This window comes from Trichosurus vulpecula, chromosome 6 (assembly GCF_011100635.1).
Source record: "Trichosurus vulpecula isolate mTriVul1 chromosome 6, mTriVul1.pri, whole genome shotgun sequence".
Taxonomy (NCBI): Eukaryota; Metazoa; Chordata; class Mammalia; order Diprotodontia; family Phalangeridae; genus Trichosurus; species Trichosurus vulpecula.
Genome location: NC_050578.1, coordinates 265,997,784 through 266,023,636, shown reverse-complemented (window position 1 = coordinate 266,023,636; position 25,853 = coordinate 265,997,784). Strand labels below are relative to the sequence as shown.

The 25,853-nt window shown below is 40.9% G+C and overlaps 2 protein-coding genes across 2 annotated transcripts in view; both read right to left on the bottom strand.

Annotated features, from left to right (window-relative positions):
• Window positions 1-6,608, bottom strand: part of LOC118855118 (butyrophilin subfamily 1 member A1-like) — a 29,508-nt gene extending 22,900 nt beyond the window's left edge. Inside the window, 2 exon segments of the mRNA XM_036765230.1 lie at window positions 546-647; window positions 6,542-6,608. Of these exon segments, the coding sequence (XP_036621125.1) occupies window positions 546-647; window positions 6,542-6,608 (169 nt within the window).
• A 3,534-nt stretch (window positions 6,609-10,142) lies between these two features.
• On the bottom strand, window positions 10,143-25,615 carry LOC118855117 (butyrophilin subfamily 2 member A2-like). The gene is made up of 7 exons (XM_036765229.1): window positions 25,608-25,615; window positions 25,444-25,511; window positions 22,822-23,163; window positions 20,836-21,117; window positions 15,879-15,908; window positions 13,494-13,520; window positions 10,143-10,741 (listed from the first exon to the last, which is right to left on the bottom strand). The coding sequence occupies exons 1-7, from the start codon at window positions 25,613-25,615 to the stop codon at window positions 10,143-10,145; spliced, it is 1,356 nt and encodes a 451-aa protein (XP_036621124.1).
• Window positions 25,616-25,853: the final 238 nt, after the last annotated feature.

Below are 25,853 nucleotides of genomic sequence, written 5' to 3'. Positions count from 1 at the left end.
CATTTAAAAAAAACAGAAGACAATAGATAGGGTCATCTTTCACAAATGTAGCTTGGATCCTTAACCAAATAAGAAATAGAGGAAATCACAAAATATTAAATAGGTAATATATTATGTGAAATTGAAAAACTTTTGCACAAACAAAATAAATGCAGGTAGTATGAAAGGGAAATAATCAAATATCTCTGGTCCAAAGTACACAGGAAATCAATATAAATGTATAGGACTAAAAGCCATTCTCCAATGGATAGTTTACCAAAGGAAAATAAACAATTCTTGAAAGAACTGGCAATTATAAACAGCTTTATGAAAGATTACTCAAAATTAGTAATAATAAAAGAATTGTAAATCAATGCAACTCTGAGGTTTCACCTGACGCCAAACAAATTGATTAAGATCGCAAAATATATGAAAAGGTAATGTTGCCTATAGATTTCAAGAAAATATACCCATTGATATGCAGTGAGTGGATCAGTGAATTGGTCCAACATTCTGGAAAGTAATTCAGAATAATGCTTTAATAAAAGTAATTAAAATGTCTGTACCTTTCGATCCAGGAGAAATTCTACTTCTATATTTCAAGGAGGTAGAAGAAGTCCCATGTTGGCCAAAACAGTCACAGCAGCACTTTCTGTGGTGGAAAAAATCTGGGGAGAAAGGGGCAAAGTGTCTTTGTGTTGGGAAATATAAAGCGAATGGGAGTTCATGAATGTGATGAAATTTTAATTTTTGAAAACAATAAATATGAAGAAAATAAGAAAAACATGTAAAGAATTATATAAACCAATGCATAGTGACTTAAGTAGGACCAAGGAAACAATATACACAGATGACAGCAAGATAATTAGGAAGCACAATAAAATGAAATCAAGCTCTGTATTTGCAGTGCCCTGGCTTTGACCCAGAAAAGAGTAGAGAAAGTGAACTTTGCTCCTTTCACCACAGAGGTGGGGGACAGTGGGTGTGGAATGTTTCATATTCTATCAGATATGCCTAATTGTATGGCAAGGAGACATAGCGGAGAAAGAGGGCTAGAGTTAGAGTCAAGAAAATTTGACTGAATCCTGTCTGGAATACTTACCACTGATTGAACAGAAAAAAGTCACTTATCTTCTGTGCCTCAGTTTCTTCATCTGTAAATGGGAATAATAATAGCAATAGCCCCTACCTCAATGGGTTGTTGAGAGGATCAAATGAGATATGTGTAAAGTACTTTGAAAATGTTAGAAACTACGTGTTGACTGTTTTTTTCTGAAGAGGCAGTTAGGTGGCACCATGGATAGAGTAGCTGGCCTGGAATCAGGAAGACAAGTTCAAAGCTAGCCTCAGACATTTACTAGCTCTGTGACCCTGGGCAAGTCACTTAACTCTGTTTGCCTTGGTTTCCTCATCTGGAGAAGGAAATGGTAAACTACTGCCATATATTTGCCAAGGAAACTTCCAATAGAGTCATGAAGAGCCAGACAGGACTGAACAATGGTTTTGTGAAACAGCTATTTTCTCCCTCCCTTTAAAAGAATTTCTGTCATAAGGAAAGCTTTCATAGTTTAAAACTGGAGAATAAAAGGATATATTAGCAAATACAAGTGACATAAAAACCAAAGGCATTAATTAAAACGGATAAGTGAAACATTTGTTTTGAAACCTAATGGTTGAACCAGAGGCAAATCTGTAAAAGTAATACTCTGATGGGCGTAATGTCACCTGCTAAATTGGAAATCCTATTGATTTTAAATTTAACTAACCTAGTGATTACAGCTAGAAATCTTTCTGAGGAATAACTGGTTTCTCTATTGAGAGAGGGGGAGAAACAATAAGACTCCCATAAAATAGGTAGAATTTTTATAGGTGTTAAGGTATTTAAAGCACTTTACATATGTTATCTCATTTCATCCTAACAACCTCACTGTGATGAAGATGCTATTATGCTATTATTATGCCCATTTTGCAGAAGAGGAAACTAAGGGTTGGGGGGGAGTTTTAGTGATTTTCCCAGGGTCATTTTTTCCCACTATTAAGTGTCTGAGACAGGATTTGAACTCATGTCTTCTTTACTCCAAGTCCAGCACTCTATTCACTATGCTACCTAGCTAATAAAAGCATGAACTTGTAGCTTGAGCAAGACCCTCTTTCTGTGGCATTAATTTCATGCTTGCCTAGGCCATGAAAAGAAAATATGGGATAAAATCAGATGTCATGCCTTACCTTCCTGATAGGTAAATGAATAGGTCCCACACTCTCCTGGTTACCTGGCCAGACAAATCCTAACTGCCTGACCTTTGCTGATTAACAGGATGCTGTGATTATCAGGTCAGTAGAAAAAAGTAAGGCCATTCCTTTTCATTGGCTTAAGCAGATTGAGAAAGTGAGTAAACTGCAGGTTGGGGTGTGTGTGTGTGTGTGTGTGTGTAGAGTGCTTCGACATATGAGAAGCCAGAAGTAATAGTGAGTTATAGATGGACTTCAAGATGAAGATGCAGAAATACAGACCCACTGAGAGAGGTCTTAACTACAAGAAAAGGAAGCAGGAAATCATGTCTGAGACACAACCAAAGTTAAATTAAGGAAAGATGGAAAACAGTCAAGAATTTGTGAAAAGAGCACCAAATTCTACCTATGAATTTATGTCTTCAAAATTTATTCTATCTACAAGGCAACTTTATAACTACTTTATGTATTATATTTCCTGATTTTAAGAAAGTTTATTTTTTTTAATGCATGGAAAACCAAGGAGGAGTTCTACCTCACCGTACTAATAGCTTAACCCTGATAAGGCAAACCACCCGAGTAAATAATTGCTTCCACCTTGTGGATGTGAACTATAATCACAGGCTCTGTTCTTTCAAGAGATCAAAGTAGAATCTGGAAAGTGAAACAAATCTCATCATACTTATCATACTTATTATGCAAGAGATAAATTGACGGTAGAAGAAAGCCCTGGAGGATGTTGATTAAACATTTTCACTCACCAGGCTGATCAGCATACCTAAAATGGAACGCCCTCTCCTTTGTTCTCTGAGCAAACCCAGGAATTGCCTCTCTTGTGTCAACCACAAGGGCCAGATGAAGTTAAGAGCATTCCTCTGCCTAGGGCTATTAAGGATGAGGTCTTTAACCTGGGACACTATCAACATAAATTAGCACTAGATTATCTTCTATCAGAAGTGGGAAAGGGGAAAATCCAGGAGATAAAATGGAGAAATTTGTTTCCATAAATTCAGAATAAAAGTCAGTCAAATGGGAGACATAACTGAAGAGTTATGTCTCACACAGAAGATAATGGGGCAAAGCAGAATCCAACTGGTTTTATCCTGTTTTGATGTGAGAAGCCAGTTAAATAGGGTAAAAGTTAAGTCTTCCCAGGAATACTCATGCACAATAAGCTCACGAAAGCTAACTTCTCCTCTGGCAGGATTAAAGGTTCATTTTAATGGTCATGTGATGTATGTGGTGGGAGGGGGAACATATCAAGGGAAAATATGTACTAGATGCGCTGGGAAGTTGTACCTCCTGTAGTACCCAGCCAATGGGAAGCAAGAGAGGAGCTTTGCGATCAGGCATAGGTGTGTTAGGCTTGATTTTGCTTCTATAGTGTGTGTCTATTCTATGAGACACCTGCCATTGCAGTCTTGAAATAAACTTTGCTTTTAACTTCTCCCCTCCCAAGCCTGAAGGAGTTATTTCTCACTGGCATCCAAGAACTATTGCACAATGCCATCAGACAAGCTCTTGACCCAGCACTCTTTGGTGGCCTTAAGGGCTGGGGCATCCTGACAGTGGCAGTGATCTTGTTTTAAATTTGTTAAAAAAAAAAAAGAAAAGAAAAGAAAAGAAAGAAAGCAATGAATCATGACCTTTCAAAATTAATCCTGGTCAGGAATAGGCCTTTAAATTTCAAGATTAAACTTCCTTTCTCCTCTCCCTCCCCCATGAAATTAAAAGTACAGGGTTTCCTCGGAGGTGAAAATTAACTATATTTGGATCCCACCACCAAATTCAAAGGGACATCATTCTATATCTATCATATTACCAGAATTGGGAGACATTTAGTTTATTTTGAGAGGCTGAAAGGTGGCAGTAGGAAGAAGGGTCTTTTTTCTGATTCCTGATCGAAGAGAACACAAAAATGGGCCCTCTCTGTAGCAGGATAATCCTTTTATTCTTTAATTGCGACATTATTCTACTGACTACAACAACTGTCTGAAACTTTCTCTTCTCTCTTTAAGGCTCCCATAGCACCGCCACCTCCTGAACTGAAGTCCTAAAATAAAGGTGAGCTTTAAACTGTGAGCTTTCTCTTTTTCCCTCCTCGTCATCTCACAAATCCTTGATATAATCTTATATTCTCTCTTTCTTTGCTCTAGTCTCTGATGAAGAGGTGGCCCTTCTCCTTGCCAAAACCAACCTTTTTCTATGTACTCAAGCCCAATTCCTCTCATCTTTTCTAGTAGGTTTCTCCTAATATCATCACCCTGGCATTTTTATCTTCAATCTCTCCTTCTGTACTGGCTGTGCCCCTACTAACACAGCAAAGTATCCTCCATCTTTAAAAACCTTCACATGATCCTATCATACCTCTATCCTTTATCTTTCCTATGCATTTCAACCAAGTTCCTTGAAAAAAAGCCCTAGGTAGTATCTCTGCTTCCTCTCTCCTTTCTGTCTCTAAACTCTCTCAAATTATCAATGACCTTTTTTATTGGCAAATCTAATGGTTTCTTCCTAATGCTCATCCTGCTAGACCTCTCTGCCACATTTGAGTCTTTTATTTACCTTCACTTCCTTGTTTTCAGTACTGCTCTGTCTCATGTCTCTTTTTATCATTCTGATGAATTATATTTCCCAATCTTCTTTGCTAGATCATCATCAATTTCATACCCATTGACTGTGTGGTTCTCCAAGGCTCTGCTCTGTGCTTTCTTCTCTTTTCTCTGTACACTCTCACTTTGATCTCATTACTGCCAATAGATTTAATTATCATCTGTTTTCAGATTACATATACACATATACACATATGTATATATACATGTGTATCCCACCTCTTTCAAACTTCCTTATTATTATTGAGGGTACTATTTTATCCTTATAGTCGAAGAATGATGAAACTTCAGTATCATTTCTGACTCTTCTCTCCCATCCACGCTATATATCTAGTTAGTTTCTAAATCTTGTTTCAATTACCACATCTCCTGCATATGTTCCTTTCTCTTTACCCAAACAGACACCATCTTAGTTCAGGCCCTCATCATCTTAACTCCTACAATAGCCTCTTTGCTTTCCCTGCCCCAAATATCTCCCAATTTCAACCCATCCTTCACCAAGTTAAAGCAAATCTTAAAGAGAAGAAGTTTGAGGGAATAGGAGGCAGTGGATTAAGAGTTTATGGAAAGCAATTCCAAAAGGTGGAAAAGATGAGCAGACCTTTGTATGGAATGAGGCATCATAAAGCATATAAGGCGAATGAAGGAATTGTTGGGAACCATGAAGGAGGAACATGATTTTGCCTAGGGATGTTATGTTGGAATGATCAACAGAGATTAGAAGATGCTGTCTGGTGCAGAGTACACTGTGGAACATTCACTGTAAGGGAAAAGGGGCAACACCAAAGAGGCAGAGGGGTTTGGAGAGCTCAGCAGCCCAAAAGTTTCTGAAATTTCCCAATACACCTCTCTTTAAGGGAAGTTCACCTATTGATTACCTGAGTGCTGTATCTGCAAGGAATTGCAGGAACAAGGTACCAATGTGTAAGGAACAGAGACAGATGGTTGCATTCAGTTATCAGTAAATTTCAAGCTTTAGATGAAGTTCATACCTTCATTTCATGAGTGATCTCTTCACAGTAGACATCACAACTCCAGTGGCCACAAAATCTCCATGAATGGTCCAGTTTCAGGGACAGAGACTTTGCAAAGTCACTCTACCTTGTTAGAACACATGACCCAATTTGGGGTGACCTTCCATCACCTTCATAAACCATACTTACAGCATGTTTCCATGTGTGGACATGGTGGGGCAACACATTCAGATATGACTGTGCTGTAAAGAAAACTCATGAAAAAAAGTATTTTTTAAAACCCAGTAAAAGAGAGGAAAACAAGTTTTATTTTGACAAGTTTTCCCCTTTGAGGGTATGATTTGAGATCATTTTGAAGTGGATCGAAAGGTTAAGTGGGGGAAGGGATCAGGGTCCATTGATCCTAGACCCAGCACCCCTGAAGATAACATGAATGAGATAGACCGAAAAGGCAATAAGTAAAACACGGAAAGGTCACTTTGACCTTCCATTGTCAGGGGCAGCTTCATACATGACGTGGAATCTTATCTGGGTCCTGAGAGATAAGTAGGGTTGGAATCTAAATTGAAAATGTGACTATACTAATTCTTCCCTATATCCTCCGATCTGAAACATCCCACCACACAAGGAAAAGGAGACAAAGAAGATGCAGAGAGAAAGAATGTCAGAAAGGCCCAGAGGCAAGGAAGTCTCTCCCAGAAGGAGCCAGCAAGGAGAGTAGGGGCTCCACACCAAGGTCTCACCTACCTGAGAGGAGCCAGGGGAGCTGGAAAAGCACAATAAGCGCCACTTCCCTAGGGGAGAGAGAAATCATCTTGTGCAGTTCCACCTTTTGAATTCCAGCTTTGCCAGTTGCTGCCAGTGGGACTTTGGACCAATCACTTAACCACTCTCAACTTCCTTTCATCCCAATGGAGGAGTTACTCTCAAGAGCTCTGACATCTCTTCCAGCTTTTAATGTAGGATCTTCTTATCTGACTCTGAAAACACGTCCACATTTACCAACACAATCTAAATGACAAGGTCACAGAGCTGCCCAGGCTGCCTGGGTGGCAAACACCAGCACCCCTTCCACAAGAGCCACTTTCAGGGCTTGAAAATCCTGTTTTCTAAAACTGTCATCTGACCCATCAGGAAATGAAAGTGAAAGAGTTCAATTATAACCTTCCTGGTAATTGAGCTTCTCTTGTGAGAGAGCACTCATAATAATTACAGTAACAGACCAGACTAAGTGGAAAGCTAGGTGCTACGGTGGGTAGAGTGCTGGGCCTGGAGTCAAGAAGACCTGAGTTCAAATCCGACCTCAGACACTGACCAATTATGTGACCCTAGGCAAGTCATTGTGTATCTCTCTCATCCTCAATTTCCTCAAATGTAAAATAGGGACAGTAATAGCATCTACCTCCCGGGGCTGTTGTGAGGATCAAATGAGATCACATTTATAAAGTTCCTGGCACATGGCAGATGTTTCTTAAATGCTTGTGCTCTTCCCTTCCCCAGACTGGAGTTACCTTTTGTCCGGAGAAAAGTCTGTCCTGTGTATTCTCTGCTTAACCAATGTCAGAGATCATGGATTTTTAGAATTCCTAAAGCATGGGTCCATCCATGTCAGTCCCTTGCCCAACAACCTCCAATGGATCCTTATAAACTTTAGTGTTAAATATGACGTCCTCTTTCTGGCATCTAAAGGATTTAGCAGCCTGGCTCCAATGTCTTTGGTTGTTATCTTAGACATTATTCCCCTCAATGCAAATATATATATGTACACACATACATGCATATATACACACATATATATGTATACATACACGCACATATGTGTTGTGTTTGTGGATATGGATATAGACATAGACATGGACATGGACATGGACATGGACATGGACATAGTGTGTGTACGTGTGTGGTTGTTTTCCTTCATTCTCAAAGGGGACCAAAATGACATCACTATGTTAGTGTCAAATTGTGATGCTTTCATCTATGGCTGATCAGACCAGTATGGGATCAGAATGTTCTATCACAGGTGGGGCACAAATAATCCATGGGAACATTTGAGGTGGATTCTCTAAATCTGTGCATTTCAGGTTTCTTTTGAGCTACTTCAACTCTGCTTTGCTCATAAAGCACAGCTCCTTCTCTGATGAAGACATTCCATGCTGGACTGTCTTGTGCCAGTATCTCCCATATCACACAACCAATTCTAAAGTTCTTAAGAGAAAGCTTGAGACAGCCCTTGTATCATTTCTTCTGACCACCATGTGAGCTCTTGCCCTGTATGAGTTCTCCATAAAATAATTTTTTAGGCAAATTTGTTTGGCAGTATGTTTGGCATTTGAACAATGTAGCCAGCCCATTGTAGTTGCACTCTCTGTAGTAGAGTTTGAATGCTTAGCAGTTTAGTTCAGGAAAAGACCTCAGTGTCTGTTCTCTTATCTTGCCAGGTGATCTTCAGAATCTTCCTAAGACAATTCAAATGGAAGCTATTCAGTTTCCTGGCATTGTGCTGCTATACTGTCATCAACATGTCAAAAGAGGACAAGCTTATAATTCTGGGAGGCTTTAATGCTAGAGTAGGCTCAGACTACCAGACATGACAGGGAGTCCTTGGGAGGAATGGAGCTGGAAACAGCAACAGCAATGGTTACTTCCTACTGAAGACTTGTGCATCTCATGACTTTCTCATCACCAATATTGTCTTCCATTTACCTAAACACAATAAAACTTCATGGATGTACCCTCACAGCAAACACTGGCATTTAATAGACTATGTGACTGTAAGGAGAAGAGACAAAGACAGAATGCGCAAGTAATGAAGGCAATGTGTGGCCCAGAGTTCTGGATTGATCATAGACTTGGTTTGATGAAAATTATGGGGAAATTTAGAAGCTGCTAAATGAAAAATAAGACCTCAACAGTGTGTGTGAGTGTGTAAACATATATATGTAAATATATGTGTACATACATATATATCTATATGCATTTAGGAATGAGTGTTCTTACATGTGTGCATATATGTATAGATAACATGTGTGTTTATTCTATTGCCCATGTATGTTTTGTGTATTTGTGCATATATGTACATGCTATATATGTACATACATACATTTCATGTATAGTAATATAGATATAGGTGCATATTTTTTACTTGACCTGAAATTTCATTTGTATAAGGAACTTTGGGGTTTTGAGGGAGGAATTTGTATATTCACAAGAGGAAATGCATCATTTAATGGAGATTAGAAATTATATACAGTTAATCATCCCTCAACAGTCTCACAGTGACCCTTTGGCCCCAAGAAACTTGTTGAAAGGGAAGAGAAGGTAGGTTTTCCAAACACTAGTTAAAAGTCTAATGATCATGACAGAAAACAGGAAGGGGTGAGGATATGATATACAGATTAATAGAAAGTTCCCTAGAAGAGATTCAGGACAAGGTTTGATAGAGAGTAAGCTGCCTGACGTAGAGGGCTCAGAACCTTTTGTTCAGGTCTGAAAGCTTGCTTCCCTGGGTGCTATGGGCTACAAGAAGGCGAATTTTGAGTCAATGCTGAATCAAGGTGGAAATCTAGGTTGAGATTCAAACTTGCTTTTGGGCCATCTGGATTAGAGGAAGGAGAGCATGTTGAAGATCAGTGTGGTGTGTCCCAGTGATGTCACCAGTGAAGGAGGGGGAAGAGAGTCATATTATGAAAAGGGTCTAGGCATAGGATGGACAAAGCTTATGTTTGACAGCTAGTTATTGGCAGGACTTAGCCTTTTTAACATGTAGCCTAGCTCCTTATACCTACACCACCTAGTTTGGACTCTCTACCTCTTCCACTACAGGAAAAACTGGACTCATGTTCTTGTTTATTATTACTTTATTCTTCATTAAAGGCTTCATGTTAAAGATCACAGCACTAAATCATACTCACAGAACTTGATGGTAGAATTACCATGTCATTCTGACCGAAGGTTTTCTACCTCTTCATCAGCTCAGAGGTGAATGACCTCTCTGAGTCTCTGACTTAACCCTGGGTTCATAAACATCCCTCCAAACCCAAAGTAAGTACTAAAGCATGTTGCATTTTGCCCACTCCTCAAACAAAATTGTAGAAGAGGTACCAAGAGAAGTCCCAAGTCCGGAGGAACCCAGACCCATATTATATTCTTCTGGAGTCTAAGCCAGCTGAATCCCTGTCCTGCTAAAAGAAGTAGGGCATGACTGGTCCATCTTGCAGTAGTAGGCCATTCCTGAAGATCTCAGGATCCTTATGGGAACAAAGCTAGATCAGACTATGAAAGATTTTCCTTCATTCCTCATTAAACTTGTTGACTGACAGATAAGTATAATGTTTCTTATAGAGACAGATCAGTTAGGAGCTGGGGACAGATCTCCTGGGACACACACTGGGTGAAAATCACTTGGCACCTCTAGAAGACTAAGTTTCTCTTTGGTCAACCTGGGGAGGATGAGGGGAGCACCAGGAGAGACCCAGAAAAAGGGACAGATAGTCCCAGAGAAAGAGCAATTGGCAAAGGTATAAATATGTGTTCTATCTGTCACATTGTAAAATGAAACCTCTCTAGCCTCATAGTCCAAGTAAATTCCAACTTGGCTAACAGGTCTTTTCAGAGGGAGAGAGGTCAAAGGGCTGCTCAGAACCTCATAGCAATTTTTATAAAACCTCATTGTCCAAAACCCCTCTTCTGGAGATAGGACAATCCAACCTTTCTTATTCACTGCTTCCCTACAAACACCCAGGGTCCAGGCTGCCCCAGTTCCCACTTCAACCTCCCAGTAATGTCTTCCAGAGATGAAGCACTTCCTGCCCATCACACAGGGCTGAAAGTCAAATCGTTGGCTGGTTTTAGGGACATCCTGTTCAGCATCCCCATAGGTCACCTGGCTGTGGTCCTCAGATAGGATCAGGATAGGGTGAGCTGTGGCTGGGTCCAAAGTTATATGTACTGTAAGAGAGAGACACTTGGTGAGTCACAAGAGTCTGGAAACTACTTCCAGAACTGTACAGTAAATCAGTCCTACAGCCACCCCAAGCTACTCTAACTCCTATGCACTTCCTGACCAACATCTAGTTTCTGAGTGATTCTTCAGGGCCATTGTTTAGGATTGGCTATAGCCCTCTATGCCATAGCTGCCTTGGAAATTAGGGAGAGTAGACAATGAATAGTGATTAAGATTGACTGCCATATGGGCTGAGGTTCTAAGAATTTTTAATAGAACCATCTTTGAGATGTTTCAATACCACAGATTTCGATTCAATAGGCAAAGCAGATACTAAGCAGACACTATGTTAGGCCCTGCAGATATAAAAGCAAAAATGAAGCAGTCCCCGACCTCAAAGAGTTTATATTCTATTGGGAGAAAACATCATTAAAAATAATTCTGCCCCAGTCTTCACTGAAAGTCAGTTGCAAATGAAACTGATTCAATTCAAACTGGCTAGGCTGTTTTAAAATAACCACTGTTTGCTCCATTTGTTTCACTGAACTCTGTTGGGTGTTTTCAAAGTTACCTGACATTGGGTCAGGCAAAAGTGACCTATATCTGCAGCCCCAGGGAAGGGGGACACAAATACAGACAAATGGCTCATCTGGCATCATGCAAACTAAAACAATTAATTGACCAGATTTCCCTTCAAAATGCATTATTTTGAAAGCGTGGGGTCGGAGTCCACAGAAAAAGCCACTCCTTTCACCTTGTGTACATACAAAGGAAATATCCTTTCCCTCTCCTGGGTGCCTCACCTGCATGTTTCCAGAGCCTTCTCCACCCTGAAAATAGAAAATTCAATTCAGTTTTGTTTTCTGAGATGACAGAGATGACCTGCTATACCATATGTCTCAGGCCCTGGCTTCCAACAGCTCCTATGAGCAGGTTTCAAAAAGAAACAAACACAAACACACACTGACTAGATCAGAGGCTAGGGTGGCAGCAAGAGGAGGAAAATGTTTCTCTACCTTCCACTCTTCCCTCTACAAGAGATTCAGGAACCTGGTATTGCCTTTTGTCCTCCAAAGATTCTGAGGACATGCTGTTGCACACTGAAGGACTAGAATGGAAGGGTGAGCATAATTCTGGTAGAAAAATGACTATGAAATTGAACATTGGCTGTCTTTGATTCCAGAATGATCATAACAGTAGATAGGAGGTAGGAAATCCAACGTTTCACCTTAGTCTATGCTCCATGTGGCTAATGTACGCTGTCAGTTCAATCCAACAAATATTAATTAAGCACCTACTGTGTATTCCTTAATCTTAGTGCCTTGTCCCGGAGACTATCCTCAATTTATTCTGCATATCAGTTATTGGTACAGTTTTTGCATGTTATCTTCCCCATTAGATTGTAAGCTTCTTGAGGACAGGAACTGTTTTTCCTTCCTTCTTATCTCCAGAGTTTAGTACCATGCCTGACAGATAGTAGGTGCTTAATGAATGTTAGTTGACTGCCAGACATAGGACTTCCAGATGAGAGAACAGATATAATGCTGGAATCAGCATCAGGCAAGCAAGTAATGCAGTGGACAGGATTGCTGTACTGGGAGACAGCAGGACTTGCATTCAAACCATGGCTCAGGTACTTGTCAGCTCTGGGAAAGTCAAAAAACTTCTCTCAGCCACAGTTTCCTCCCCAGGGTTATTGTGAAGATCAAATGAGATAACATTTGTAAAGCACTTAGTAAACTTTAAATCACTGTGTAAACGCTATCTATTATTGCTAGGAAGAACTGAAATCAAATCCTGCCTCAGACATTTGCTGGCTGTGTGACTGTGGACAAGTCACATAAACTCTCTGTGTCCCCTTTTGTTCCTTTATAAAATGAGGGAGTGAAACTCAGTGATCTCCAAGGTCTCTTCCAGATCTAAATTTTTGATCTTATGAGCATCTCTTCTACTGTGGGAACTTACTTAAACACCAGAAAATATTCAGAAGATATTAAGCTAGAAGAGCCCTTAGAAATCACCTAGTCCAAATCCTTCCTTTCCCAGAAGAGGTAATTGAAGCCCAGAGATATAGTGATTCATCCAAGGTCACAGAGCAAGTTGATAGCAGAATTGGTGCCAGAAACCAGGTGTTCAATGTCCCAGTCAAATATTACTTCAATTACACTTGCCCTGCCTTTCCTCTTGGGATCTAGTCAAAACTTTGATTTTGTGAATAGGGATTTCCTATTTGATTTTTAAATTTAACCTGCTCCCAGTGGGTTGGTTCCTGTGTTTGGGTCTAGAATAAATATTAGGCCCCTTAGCTAGCACTGAACTTTAAATTTTATTGAACATTCTTTTCTAAAAATATCAAATTATTTTTATCTCATTCACCCACTCAGCATCATTGAGAAATGTGGAGGGAGCAGGAAACAGTTATTGATTATAAAGATATACATGTGAGCTGACTAAGATCCAAGGAAGGCAAGCAATTTGCTAAGGTCACTTGATAGGCAAGACCCAGAGCCAATGCTGTAACTCAGGGTCTTTGAATGATATCTAAGAGTGATAAACTGACAAATGAAGAAGTTGAAAGTTTGGAGTAGTAGGTAGGGAACTCTCCAAGGTAGATGTCAGATCACAGAATCATACAGAGTGTCAGATCCGGGAGAGTCCTTTGAGAGCATGGAGTCCACTATCCTCATATTATAAAGTAAGAAACCAGGATTCAAGGAAGGGAGGTGATTTGTCCAAGGTCTCACACACATAACTCACCTGCATCTGTAATGACTTTTGGGGGATCTGCAATTAAACAAATATGGAGATGAGATGCTGATGAAACAATCCCAAAAGAACCAACTTGGCCAATATTTACTTACCACTTTCTCCTTGAAGAGCCACTGGGGGAAAAAAGCAGACAAAGAACACAAAGATTTTAGTTGTGCATGCAACTTTAGACACAGGGCAGATCTTATTCTCTGCAGGCCTTTGTCTCTTCTCAAGAGGTACTTTCCAGATTATCACTATTCCCATTGCTAAAATACAGGGCCACTATGTTTGGTCCTTCCTTTGCCAACACTTCCCCAAACTTAAGAAACAATGGACAGTAATGCTTTTGGTCTAACCAAAAAAGTGTGCCTACAAGAGGTCTGCATTAAGGCTGTGTATACATGTAATGTTGGGGAACGGGAGGAAAGTAGAGGTCATTGGTATCAAAATCAGGAGACCTGGCTTTTAGCCCCAGCTCTGTTACTAGAAGGTTTACTCTGGCTCAGCTCACCCTCTTGACTACTGCATCTTCCCACCATTGCCTTGCCCACTTCAGGATGGCTCTGTCCTGTCAGTCTGCTCATTGATTGGTGAGACCCAGCTCAGGGCCATCATTCCTGAGGAGCCCTTACAATGCCAGTCACTCTCGGGATTGTCCTCATTTCCTGTTTTCATTGACCTTGCCCCATTAGCATGTAAGCTTCTTGATAACAGGAACCATCTTGTTTCCTTGCATTTGTATCCCAAATTCTTAGACCAATGCCTGGGAAATAGTAAATGCTGAATAGATTCTTCTCTATCTAAGGAGCTATGTGACTTTAAGCAAGTCAGTTCATTTCTTGGACCTCATGTTCCTCACCTACCAAATGAGTGGACCATTCCTCCTGACATTCCTTCCAAATACAAACTGCTATGATTATATATAGTCTGCTGATAAATTAGTTTTACTCAGTAAGGAAATTTGTTTATTAGTTTTTCACTCTGGCACTAACAATTGTCTAATCAAAAGCCCAATCATATGACCTCTGTGAGCCTTGGTTTTCTTATCTGTAAAATGGGGGCTTAGACAAGATGAGCATTAAGATCCCTTGTGTGTGTGTGTGTGTGTGTGTGTGTGTGTGTGTGTGTGTGTGTTCAGTCATTTCAGTCAGGTTCAACTCTCTGTGACCCCATTTGGGGGTTTTGGTGGCAAAGATATGGGGGTGGTTAGCCATTTCCTTCTCCAGGTCATTTTACAGATGAGGAACTGAGACCAACAGGGGTTAAGTGATTTGCCCAGAGTTACACAGCTGCTAAGTGTTTGAGGTTGGATTTGAGCTCGTGAAAATGAGTCTTCCTGATTTTGGTCCCAGGGTTCTATCCACTAAACCACTACTATTCTGGCATCTAGAATAAATCATTATTTGGTAAAATCCATTTGCCTGATTTTTCACTGAATTCACAATATAGTTGTATGGATACACTCAGTTACTTGGTGTTAATATTGGCCTAGTTGGGGGCGGAGGGGAGGGAATCAAACTCTACAGTATTGGATAGATAGAACAGTGAGGGGATGGGAAAAAATTCCATTCTTCAACGATTTATTACAGATTGAGTGTTCAAAGGTACATCAAGGGCCAGCTATAAAGTATAACATCTTGAAGACACACAATTATGGTGTTTGGGAGTTTTCAGTGCTGACACTTCATGATAAAAGGCAATATTGCTCAGGATAGAGAGAGGTACTTTCAGAGTTGGGAAGACCTGAGCACAAGACCTGCCTCTGATCCATCCTGCCTGTGTGACCCTGAGCAAAGCACTTATGCTCTGTCTGCCTCCATTTCCTCAAATGTAAATGGAGGTAATACGAGCACCTACCTGCCATGGTTGATGTGAGAATCAGATGAGGTAATATTGGTAAAGTACATAGCGCATTGTAGGCACTTGATAATTTTTTTCCTTCCAATGAAATCATAGGTCTCATAAAAGGAATTACAGGTACTTTATCTTAAGCACATTCCAAGTGATAAGAGTGACAGCCTCATCTTAGCTTTATACATTGAGGAACTTAAAACAAGTGGTTTAGCATTGCCTTTTAGCCATGAATATGCCTTTAAACTGCAACTATTGAGAACTACATAATTCCATCCCTGCCCAGACTAGTTAGTTTCACACAGAAAACTACTCAGCCTGATGGCTAGACTCTGAGGCTGCCTCTGGTCAGGTGTCTCACAAATGACTTTGATGACAATAGGATAAGTTCATGACAGGGTGTGTAGATGGTTCAGCACAACCCCTCTCCACTCCTGTAGGGGGAGGGGCAGAGAGACTGTCTCAAAGAATACGGGCTACTAAAGGTGCATCCATTGTTATCATCAAAGGAAAGCCTATCATTAAGTTATGGGATTTTACCTTTCTCTTCTTCATTTTGAGATTGATTTTCTGGAGGGAGAAAAAGAAAGTGTGAAATTTTATCTTCTTGCATCTAAAAACATTAATCTTTCAATCCAGTCCAGGTTCCCTCCCTGTCTAGGTTCTCTTTTCCCTTTCTATCGCCTTTCCTGAAAAGTTGCTTGGCAGATGTTTTGTTTCTTTTTTATATGCTTACACATTCTGTTCCCCCAGAAGAATATAAGTTCCTTGAGGGTAGAGACTGTTTTGTTTTTGCCTTTATATCCCCACCACCTAAATTAGTGTCTGACCTACAATAGGCACTTAAGAAATACTTCCTGAAATAACAAATGGATGAAATATCATTTGCGGAGTCAAAACTCACTTTCAGACACTAGGTTGTCCATTCTGCCTATGAAAGTATCTCTCTTCATCCATTTTCCTAGCTATTATCTATGTAGACTATCATTATTATTAATATTAATTATTATTAATTATTAATAATATTATTAAACAAATTCCTTGGAATAGATGGATTCATTTCTGTGATGCTAGATAATTGTGTATAGTTTCCACCAGTCAAGAGACTGAGATAGAACAAGAGAATCCCTAGTTTTCTTTGCAGCACAGTGCAAGTGCTGCTTTCTGCATGTTCCCCTACTTGATTTGCACCCCCCATCATTATTAGTGGCTTACTCCCCACCAAATTACCTCATATTAATTTTGTGTATATCATACGTTAGTGTTGGTCTCCCCCACCTAAAAGATATAAGTTTTTCAAAAGCATAGTGCATAGTCCCTGGCATATAAGAGGTGCTTAATAAATGTTTATTCAGGGTATCTATATGGTTCAGTGGATAGAATGCCAGGCCTGGCGTCAGGAAGACTTGAGTTCAAATCTGGCCTCAGACATTTACTAGCTGTGTGAGCTTGGGCAAGTCACTTAACGTGTTTGCCTCGTTTCCTCATTTGTAAAATGAACTGGAAAAGGAAATGGTAAACCACTCCAGTATCGTAGCCAAGAAAATCTCAAATGGGGTCATGAAGAGTTGGGCACAACTGAAACAATGGCACAACAATGACAAAATCTTGTTTATTGATTTGAAGTTGAGTGGAAGGTGCCCCTAGAAGATTAGTGACATTTCACTGGGAAAGATTGAAAGAATTGGGGCTTTTGAACAGAACCTTAGATCCAGGGACAAAAGATGTGAGTTCCAAACCTGGCTCTCCCAATTACTCCCGGTATGGCCTTGGGCAAGTCCCTTCACCTCTATGACACTCAGAAAGTAAAATGAAGTACTTGGGCAAGGGTCAGGGATCAGAGATTTCCAGCTGAAAGAGGCCTTGGAAGTCATCCAGTCCAAACCCCCCAGTTCTTACAGATGAGGAAACTAAGGCCCAGGGAGGTTAAGTGATTTGCCTGAAGTCACATGAGTAGTAGATGTCAGAGGCGAGGGCTAAATGGCTTTGGATCACTTCCATCTTTAATGTAAAATCCAGAGGAGAGAGAAAGTGCAGGTGGCACATTTATAGAGGAAGAATTTTAGTGAAGGGATATCAAGCAATTGTTGTTCTCTGTCCCCACAGAAAGATAGATCTGGCATTACACTAGCTAAAGGGAGTCCCTCAGTGACACAAACTTAAAAGAAAGCAGAAAGGGCTGGGGTTGGATCTCCTGGGCACCAAAGCAAGAAAGCCCTCCCCTCTGTTAACTGAGCAAGTCTACAGCCCTAAAGATCTCCAAGAACGGAAAAATCACCTATTCTCATCCTGGAAGAGATTTTTGCCTCCATGAAGATACAGAAATAAACTACATGATCTTTTAAGGTTTCTTCTAGATTTGGAGTCCTAAAATTTATTAGGAGTGTGTTGTTTTTGTTCAGTTGTGTCCAACTCTTCATGACCCCATTTGAGATTTTCTTGGCATTTTACAGGTAAGGAAGCTGAGGCAAAGAAGGTTAAGTGACTTGCCCAGGGCCACACAGCTAGTAAGTATCTGAGAGGCTGGATTTGAACTCACAAAGAGGAGTCTTCCTGACTTCCTGCCCAGCACTCCATCCACTGAGCCACCTAGCTGCCTCCTTTGGTAGCCCTCCTAACTAGCCAGCCCTAATAAAGGGGTGTAGTTAGGCATAAAATGGAAGTAAATCTTGGCATTTAGTCACAAGGGATTCACCCTTTCCCTCCTAAAATGCCTTACACACCAGTGTCACTGGGTGTTACTAGCTTCCACATTGGGTTAGAATGACCCAAGCTCTTTCCCTCTGCCTTAAGGTCCTCATAGCTTCTGAGTGAGAGACTGATCATCTCTGCTGGCTTTCTACTCCCCAGGTTCAAGCCTAACTAAACTGCTCCCCCCTTGTGGTCATTTCCCAATCATACCTCTTGTCTTGCATTGCTTCCTGATGAAATAAACGCTCCCCAAAACAAAGAGTCCCATGATTTGGAGGCCTATTACACAAGCAAGGATCCAGGCACAATTCTTTGAGGAAAGGGATCCTGAAACACAAAGCCTCAGAGTCAGCACACTGACAACTTCAAACTTGGTAAGCCCCTGACTCTTAAGATTGAACTAGATACTCTCTAAGGTCCATTCAAACTCATAAAACTGGGGCTATAGGGGAAAAAACCTTTCCTGATAGCTATCATCTTTCTAAAGCCCTTGCAACAATTAGCAAAGCACTTAGCTCACTAAAATCCTGTGAGGCAGGTAGTACAACTGCCCATTATCCTCATTTTGCAAATGAGGAGGCTGAGGCTCAGAGAGAAATCATGTGACTTGCACAATGTTAGGCAGTTAATTAGTGATAGAACTGGGACACAAGCCCAGTCTTCTGACTTGGCTTATCAAGTCAAGGAGAAGTTCTCTCTCAACTCGAATATTGGAATTACTAAATTCTCTTCTATCAACCTCAGGCGGTATGGTTCGGTGGGGAAAAGCACTGCCTTTGTCATAAGAGGACCTCAGTTCAAATTCTTAGGTCTAGTGGTTACTCCCTTTACTTCCTTGGGCAAGTCGCTTAATTTGCCTGGGTCTCAGTTTCCTCCTTTGTAAAATGAATGGATTGGAAAAGATGGCCATTCTTGTCCCTTCCTGCTCTACATACAGGATCCCATGATCTATGAACCAGATCATCTATATTAGAATTTACATGACTCCAAAATATATGGATTTAAAATGAATATTTAAATAGTTTGATTCCCCCAAAACTAGCAACCATGGCTACAGTTTGTGTTCCTTCATCAGAATGCTGGGCAACGTAACCTGTATCACATCATGTCAGTTACATGGTGGGAAGAGTATATTGTCTCTTGGATTCAGAGAACCTGACTTCAAATCCTTGCTCTGCGTGACTTTGGGAAAACCATTTCCTGTCTATGAGACTCAATTTCTGCCTCTATAAAAACAGTAGTATTGAATTAGAACTTATGATTTACATTTAAAGCTGGAGAGGATCCTTGAGGTCATTTAGTCCAACTGCTTCATTTTACACATGAGGAAACCAAGGCCCAGAAAAGTGAAGTGACTTGCCCAAGATCACATAGGCAGCAAAGAGTAGAGGCAAAATTTGGACCTAAATCCCCTGACTTCAAAGTCTTTCTAGGTTACCACATTTCCTTTTTGATTTCTTTTTTTTCTTTTTTTTTTTTTAGTTTTTCTTTTTTTTTTATGTTTTCAAGTGCTTTTCTTTATTTAATATGTTTAGTTTTCAGCATTGATTTTCACAAGAGTTTGAATTACAAACTTTCTCCCCATTTCTACCCTCCCCCCCACTCCAAGATGGCGTATATTCTGGTTGCCCTGTTCCCCAGTCAGCCCGTCCTTCTGTCACCCCACTCCCCTCCCAACCCCTTTTCCCTTCCTTTCTTGTAGGGCACGATAAATTTGTATGCCCCATTGCCTGTGTATCTCATTTTCTAGTTGCATGCAAAAAACTTTTTTTTTTTGTTTTTGAACATCTGTTTTTAAAACTTTGAGTTCCAAATTCTCTCCCCTCTTCCCTTCCCACCCATCCTCCCTAAGAAGTCAAGCAATTCAACATGGGCCACATGTGTATCATTATGTATAACCCTTCCACAATACTCATGTTGTGAAAGATTAACTATATTTCGCTCCTTCCTAACCTATCCCCCTTTATTGAATTTTCTCCCTTGACCCTGTCCCCTTTCAAAAGTATTTGTTTTTGATTACCTCCACCCCCATCTGCCCTCCCTTCTATCATACCCCCTTTTTTTGTCTTCTTCCTTCTTCTTTCCTGTGGGGTGATTTTGATTTTTTGATTTCTAATATCCCTTTGAACTCTAAAACAAGATACCTTTGGAGGTCTTTAGAAATAGAAGAGTTACTCATATGGGTCCTAGTGTGTTGTTCAATAATTCATAAGAGAAGAAATATGGCCTAGTGGAAAGAATACAGAATTTGAAGTAGGAAGACCCAAGTTCTATTCTTGGCATTGCCACTAACTACCTTGGGGAACTCATTGTACCCACCTTAGCTTCAGCTTCCTCATCTGTTATATGAAGGAATCAGACTAGATGCTCTCTAAGGGCCCTTCCAACCCTAGATTTATTATACTAAACTCACCCTGACTTCCATTTCTAATAGAAGAGGGGGAAATCGTCTTTGTCGTAAAGCTTTAGGGTATGAGGCGGTAAGATGATAGCTGGCATGTAGAATGGTGAGTGTTGTAGTGTTTTGTAGTATTTTCAGGACTTTGCAACACAATGCCATTTTCTCTTAACATTGAAACCACAAAAATAATCAGCCTTTCTGTAGATTAAAATCCAGCAGAAGATAGAAAACAATTCTATACAAAATTACTACAAAATACATAAAATATCTGGCCATAAACCTACCAACATCCACTGAGGTCTTGTATGAAAACTATTCCAAAACACTAAACAGAAGTGGATGCCTTAAGTCATTGGATGGAAACGATTGCTCAGATGCTTCATTCCACAATAAAAAGGGACCAACCTCCTGGGGGAAATGACACTGTCTTCTGCTTCCCAAAGAGAGGGTGCCAAATATAACAAAACACATCTTTGGTGGAATTGGCTTGGACTACTAGAGATGTTTCTACTTGGAAAAGGTCTTCTCCATCCTGAGAGTGAGACTCTGACAGGGGCAGCAAGCTCTCTCCCTGAATGTCTTTCCATCCCACTTGGGGCTTTGGGTACCACCCATTTGATTGGCACAGGAGCAGAACTTCTCCATCCTTCAGAGGTTCCACATCAATCTGAGGATCTGATCCCCAAGCTGGGAGAGAAACAAATAGTGTTTCAATAATCACTCAAAACTTATAGCACTGAACGGCCAGGATGAAAAAAATCACCTTCCCTTACTGACCCCTTCAGCATTCCCCTATTAGTTCAGTCAGTGCTTTGATGCTTCTGTCTCATTTTTGCTCATTCATTCATTCAGTAAACACTAACTACAAAGCTCTATACTACATGCTGGGATATAAAGATGAAACATAGCTATTCTTGCCCTCAAGGAATTTGAAATTTGACAGGGATATAGGAGCCAGACCTGTAATTTTATTGGTACAAAGAACTGGGGGAAAAAACACTTCCTTTCAATGCAGATGAGCACATTTTCTGTAACTCACACTCCTAAAGAATTACCTAGTGACCTAGAGGTTAAGTGATTTGTCCAGGTTCACACAGACAGCATGTGTCAGGAGTGGGACTTTGGTCTTCCTGACTTCAAGACTGGTATATTTGTTGTATATATGGTAAGTACATCCTTACATCTGTGCATGTTGTCGCTCTATTAGAACACAACCTCTTTGATGACAGAGACTGTGTCTTTGTATGGTCAGGCTTAGCCAGAGATGTTACTTTATAACAGTTTATTAATTAGTTGGATTATTGAATAATAATTCACATTTCTATGGAGCTTAAAGGTTTATAAAGCCCTTCCTCACAACTTTGGGAAGGAGGTAGATTGTTATTCACATTTATAACTGAGGTTCAGAGAGGCTGAATAACTTGGCTAGGGTAGCACAGCTAGTCCATATCAAAATGTGAACTCAAGGCAGGTTTTCTGATATCAAAACCAAATGCAAATGAGTAATTTTATAGGCCTTAAAGTTATATAAATATGATGATGAATATAATATTAAATAATGATTTGTCTTTGTGTCCATAACATGTTCTGCATGTACCAAGTGAGATTCAATAAATGTTGATTGAGTTGAGTCATAGCTAGAAAAGAAGAAAGGAAAATGATTTGGATGGATGCTTTCTTGCCATCAGAAACTCTGGGAGGCATTAACCAGGAAGATGGCTCTCCCATTTGGTCCCAGCAGCCTTTTTACCCTGGAAGATCCCTCTGCTCTTGCAGTCCCTTTCTATGATTTGTCATTTCCTCCTAGACCTTCTGTTTTAAGGAAGTGCCAAGGCCGAGTGTGTTCACTGTGCTCCCCAGCTAGGTACCAGACTCTCTAGACCTCTCTCCCTCTCCATTTTTCAGCTTCTTTTCAAATGTTGTCTTCCCAATTAGAAGGTAAGCTCTTTGAGGGCAAAAACTGTCTTTTTGCTTGTATTCGTATTTCCAGAAGACAGTACTGTGCCTAGCAAAGAGCAAGTGCTTAATAAATACTTACTGACTTGATTGGAATCCCAGTGGCATCTCTGAGGAGATACTTTTGCTTGAGAGGTGAACCTCTCTGGCTCCTACCACAGTGCAATCATTGTATAGAGATGGGGGAAATACTGGGCAAGAAATCCTTTGAGAGTGAAACTGAAGCTTGTACTATACTGGACACCTTCTGAGTGCCTGAAGCTTCCAAGAAAGCAAAATGTGGGGAAAATTCAAATTTTATAACCAGGGGCTTTAGAGATCACCTAGTTCAAATCCCTACCCTTCATTACATAGATGCGCAAAGAGTCCCACAGAGGGGAAGTGACCTGTCAAAGGTTAAAGGTCAAAGCACAAATCCTTGGCAACATTCCAAACCTGCCACCTTCAGCTCCAGAGTGGCTGCCTGTTGGCCACTGCCATCTTGAAGAACACATTGGTACTCCCCTTCATCGGAGAATCTGACCTGGTGAATCTTCAAGGCCATGCTTCCTTTAGTGATGTCATCATTCAATAAGTTGATTCTCCCAGTATATTCTATCAGCTGCTTTCTAGTGACATTCTCTCCACCAAAATATGTGATGTTGGACTGAGTGACTCTGTACCACCTAATTTCCATGTGCTCTGCATTCTTTTCAGGATATAAATCACAGGGCAATGTGATTTCTTCTCCCAATAAAGCCACTATAGGTTCCCCAGGACCAATCACAGTGGACTGGGCTGAAAAAGGACCAGAAACACAACATCAGAGTTAAATTATTAGTATGGTTTCAAGCAAGGGGTGAGATATTAAATATATGAGCTGATGGTAAAGTTCTCCAGATTCCCCTACTAGTCAGTTCATCAGGATATCTTGGGCCATCATGAATATAGCCCTGGAATATTGGGTATCTTGACCTGTTTTATTCCTCTTTGGGGATTAAGAGATTGAGAAGTTAGTCCTACTGATGGAAGGAGGCAGGAGCACCATTGATGAGTGGGGGCAGATGAATATAAACCTATCACATGTAAGGGGTCAGAAGGAAATTGTGGATGGACTATTAATAGTAACATATTGATATCACATTTTATATTTAAAAGGATTTTTCAAGTATGACTTCATTTGAATCTCATAAGCCTGTGACATAGGTTCAGCCCTATTTATGTATATGGAAAGTAAGGCTCCTACCCAAGCCAAGTCACCCAGAAGACTGATCCAAGGCCACCTAGTAGCAAGTAGCAGAGCCACTCTAAAAGGATAGGCAAGCACATAGGTGTGAGGTGGCCTGGAAGAGCTTAGGAAGCATTTGGTAAAATTTTGAGGTCTACCTGGTTTAGGTAGACAAATAGAGCGAGAAGGGAGGAAGGAAGGAAGGAAGGAAAGGAGGGAGGGAGGGAGGAAGGAAAGAAAGAAGGAAGGAAGGAAGGAAGGAAAGAAGGAAGGAAGGAAGGAAGGGAGGGAGGGACGAAGGAAGGAACGGAGGGAGGGAAGGAGGGAGGGAGGAAGGGAGGGAGGGAAGGAGGGAGGGAGGAAGGGAGGGAGGGAAGGAGGGAGGGAAGGAGGGAGGGAGGAAGGGAGGGAGGGAAGGAGGGAGGGAAGAAGGGAGGGAGGGAGGGAGCGAGCGAAGGCGAAAGGATTTATTCAGTGCCTGTCATGTGCCTAAGTGCTTTACAAATTATTATCTCATTTAATCCTCACAACAGTCCTGAGATATAGTTGCTATTATTAGCCCCATTTTACTGATGAGGAGCTGAGGCTGGCCAGGGTCACACAACCAGTAAGTATCTTTCGCACAATTTGAACTCTGGTCTTTCTGACCACAGGCCCCACGTATTAATGACTCACCCTCAAACATACTTCCCTTTCAGGACTATGGAGTGCAATAATACACCTTCTGAAACCACAGAGAGGAGAAAGATCCCCTTCATTTGCTGCTTCTGGGAGGAAAAAGTGAGCCAAGTTCTCCCTGCTCAGTGCATACTTTTGCAGGGCCCAACTCCATGAATTTATACCACGCCTGACTTGAATCTGTGGGTTGGAGGCTTAGGATCTGCTTGATTCCTATCCAAACAACTTACAGCACTCCCTCTGGGATCACTCACCCAACTCTTACTAGCACTCTTCCCCTTAGGAGTCTAGGGGCATTCCTTAGGTGATGGTACTTTGTTCATGAGCACCCACCAGAGTGCTTCTCATTATCAGCCAGAAGACTCAGTTAGCTTTTAGAAAAAGATGTTTACTAAGGTGGTATAACAGAGACAGTCGACATAAGACATCTCTTCCTCCAAAGTCTAAACCCTCCTATCTCACAAATATACCCAGATCCATGATACTCTAAAGAAAAAAATAAAATTGCATCAAATGAAATCAAATAAAACCTACCATGGTGGAAGGATCCAAAATTAGTTACAGCCAAATGTGAATTAAGGGGAAGCAGTTTGCATGGTGATCTTAGAGTTTAAGAGACATGAATTCAAATCCCACCTCTGACACATACCTGCTGTGTGACCTGGACAAGTCACTTACCCTCTCATTGCCCCAAGCAACTCTCCAAACCTTTAAGTTGGAGAGATGTGAATCTTCATTGGTAGAGGGAGCTTTCTCTCTGGGAGTTCCCTATACCAATACAGATCCCATCAAAAAAATGTTAAGTTGATTTCCACACATATTCAACTCCCTTTTAAAATGATTTCAACATCAGAGAACAGGTGGGAAAGTGTTTTGAAAGGAGCAGTATGTCATTCCTAGGACCCACAAAATCACTATTACCCACTAGCTCTTCCGTATATAATGGGAATCTCACCCTTCCATTGTGAAGGATGAGTAACCTCCCATCCTCCAACCTTTTCCCATAGGTCTTCTGCTCTCGTACCTTAGCACTGACTGGCCTTGCATCCCCCTGCCTTATATGATTTGAAGGCTAACCACTGGCCACGGGGTTCCACTCTGAGCCCATAACCCTCAGAGCCCAAGTTCAGGAGAAGAAAGTCAGAATTCCCACCTGAAATCCATGGAGTTACCTGGAGAAGAAGGCACAGGACACAGCAGGGCACACAGGAGCCAAGGGGAGCTGCCATATCTATCAGAGCTGTAGACACAGAGATCCCACAAAAGGAATGAGGCAAAAACTGACAAGGAATGATTGAGGGGGAAGAGAAAGAGAAACTGAAAGGACCGGCTTCACCTCGCCATCCATTCTCTGCTGCCACAACTACCTTGGTGATTTGACCCCAACGTGGAGTCACCTCCTGCAAACCCTAACTCCATGGCATTGTGGAAGAAAGGGAGAGGGGAAGGGGAAGAGAAATGCAGAGCAAAGAAGGAGAGAGGGGAGATTGTGAGGGGGCAAGAAAAAGAAATGGAAAGGAAAGAGGGAAGGAGGGGATGAAAGAAGGAAAGAGAGATGCAGAAAGGAAGGAGATGACAGATG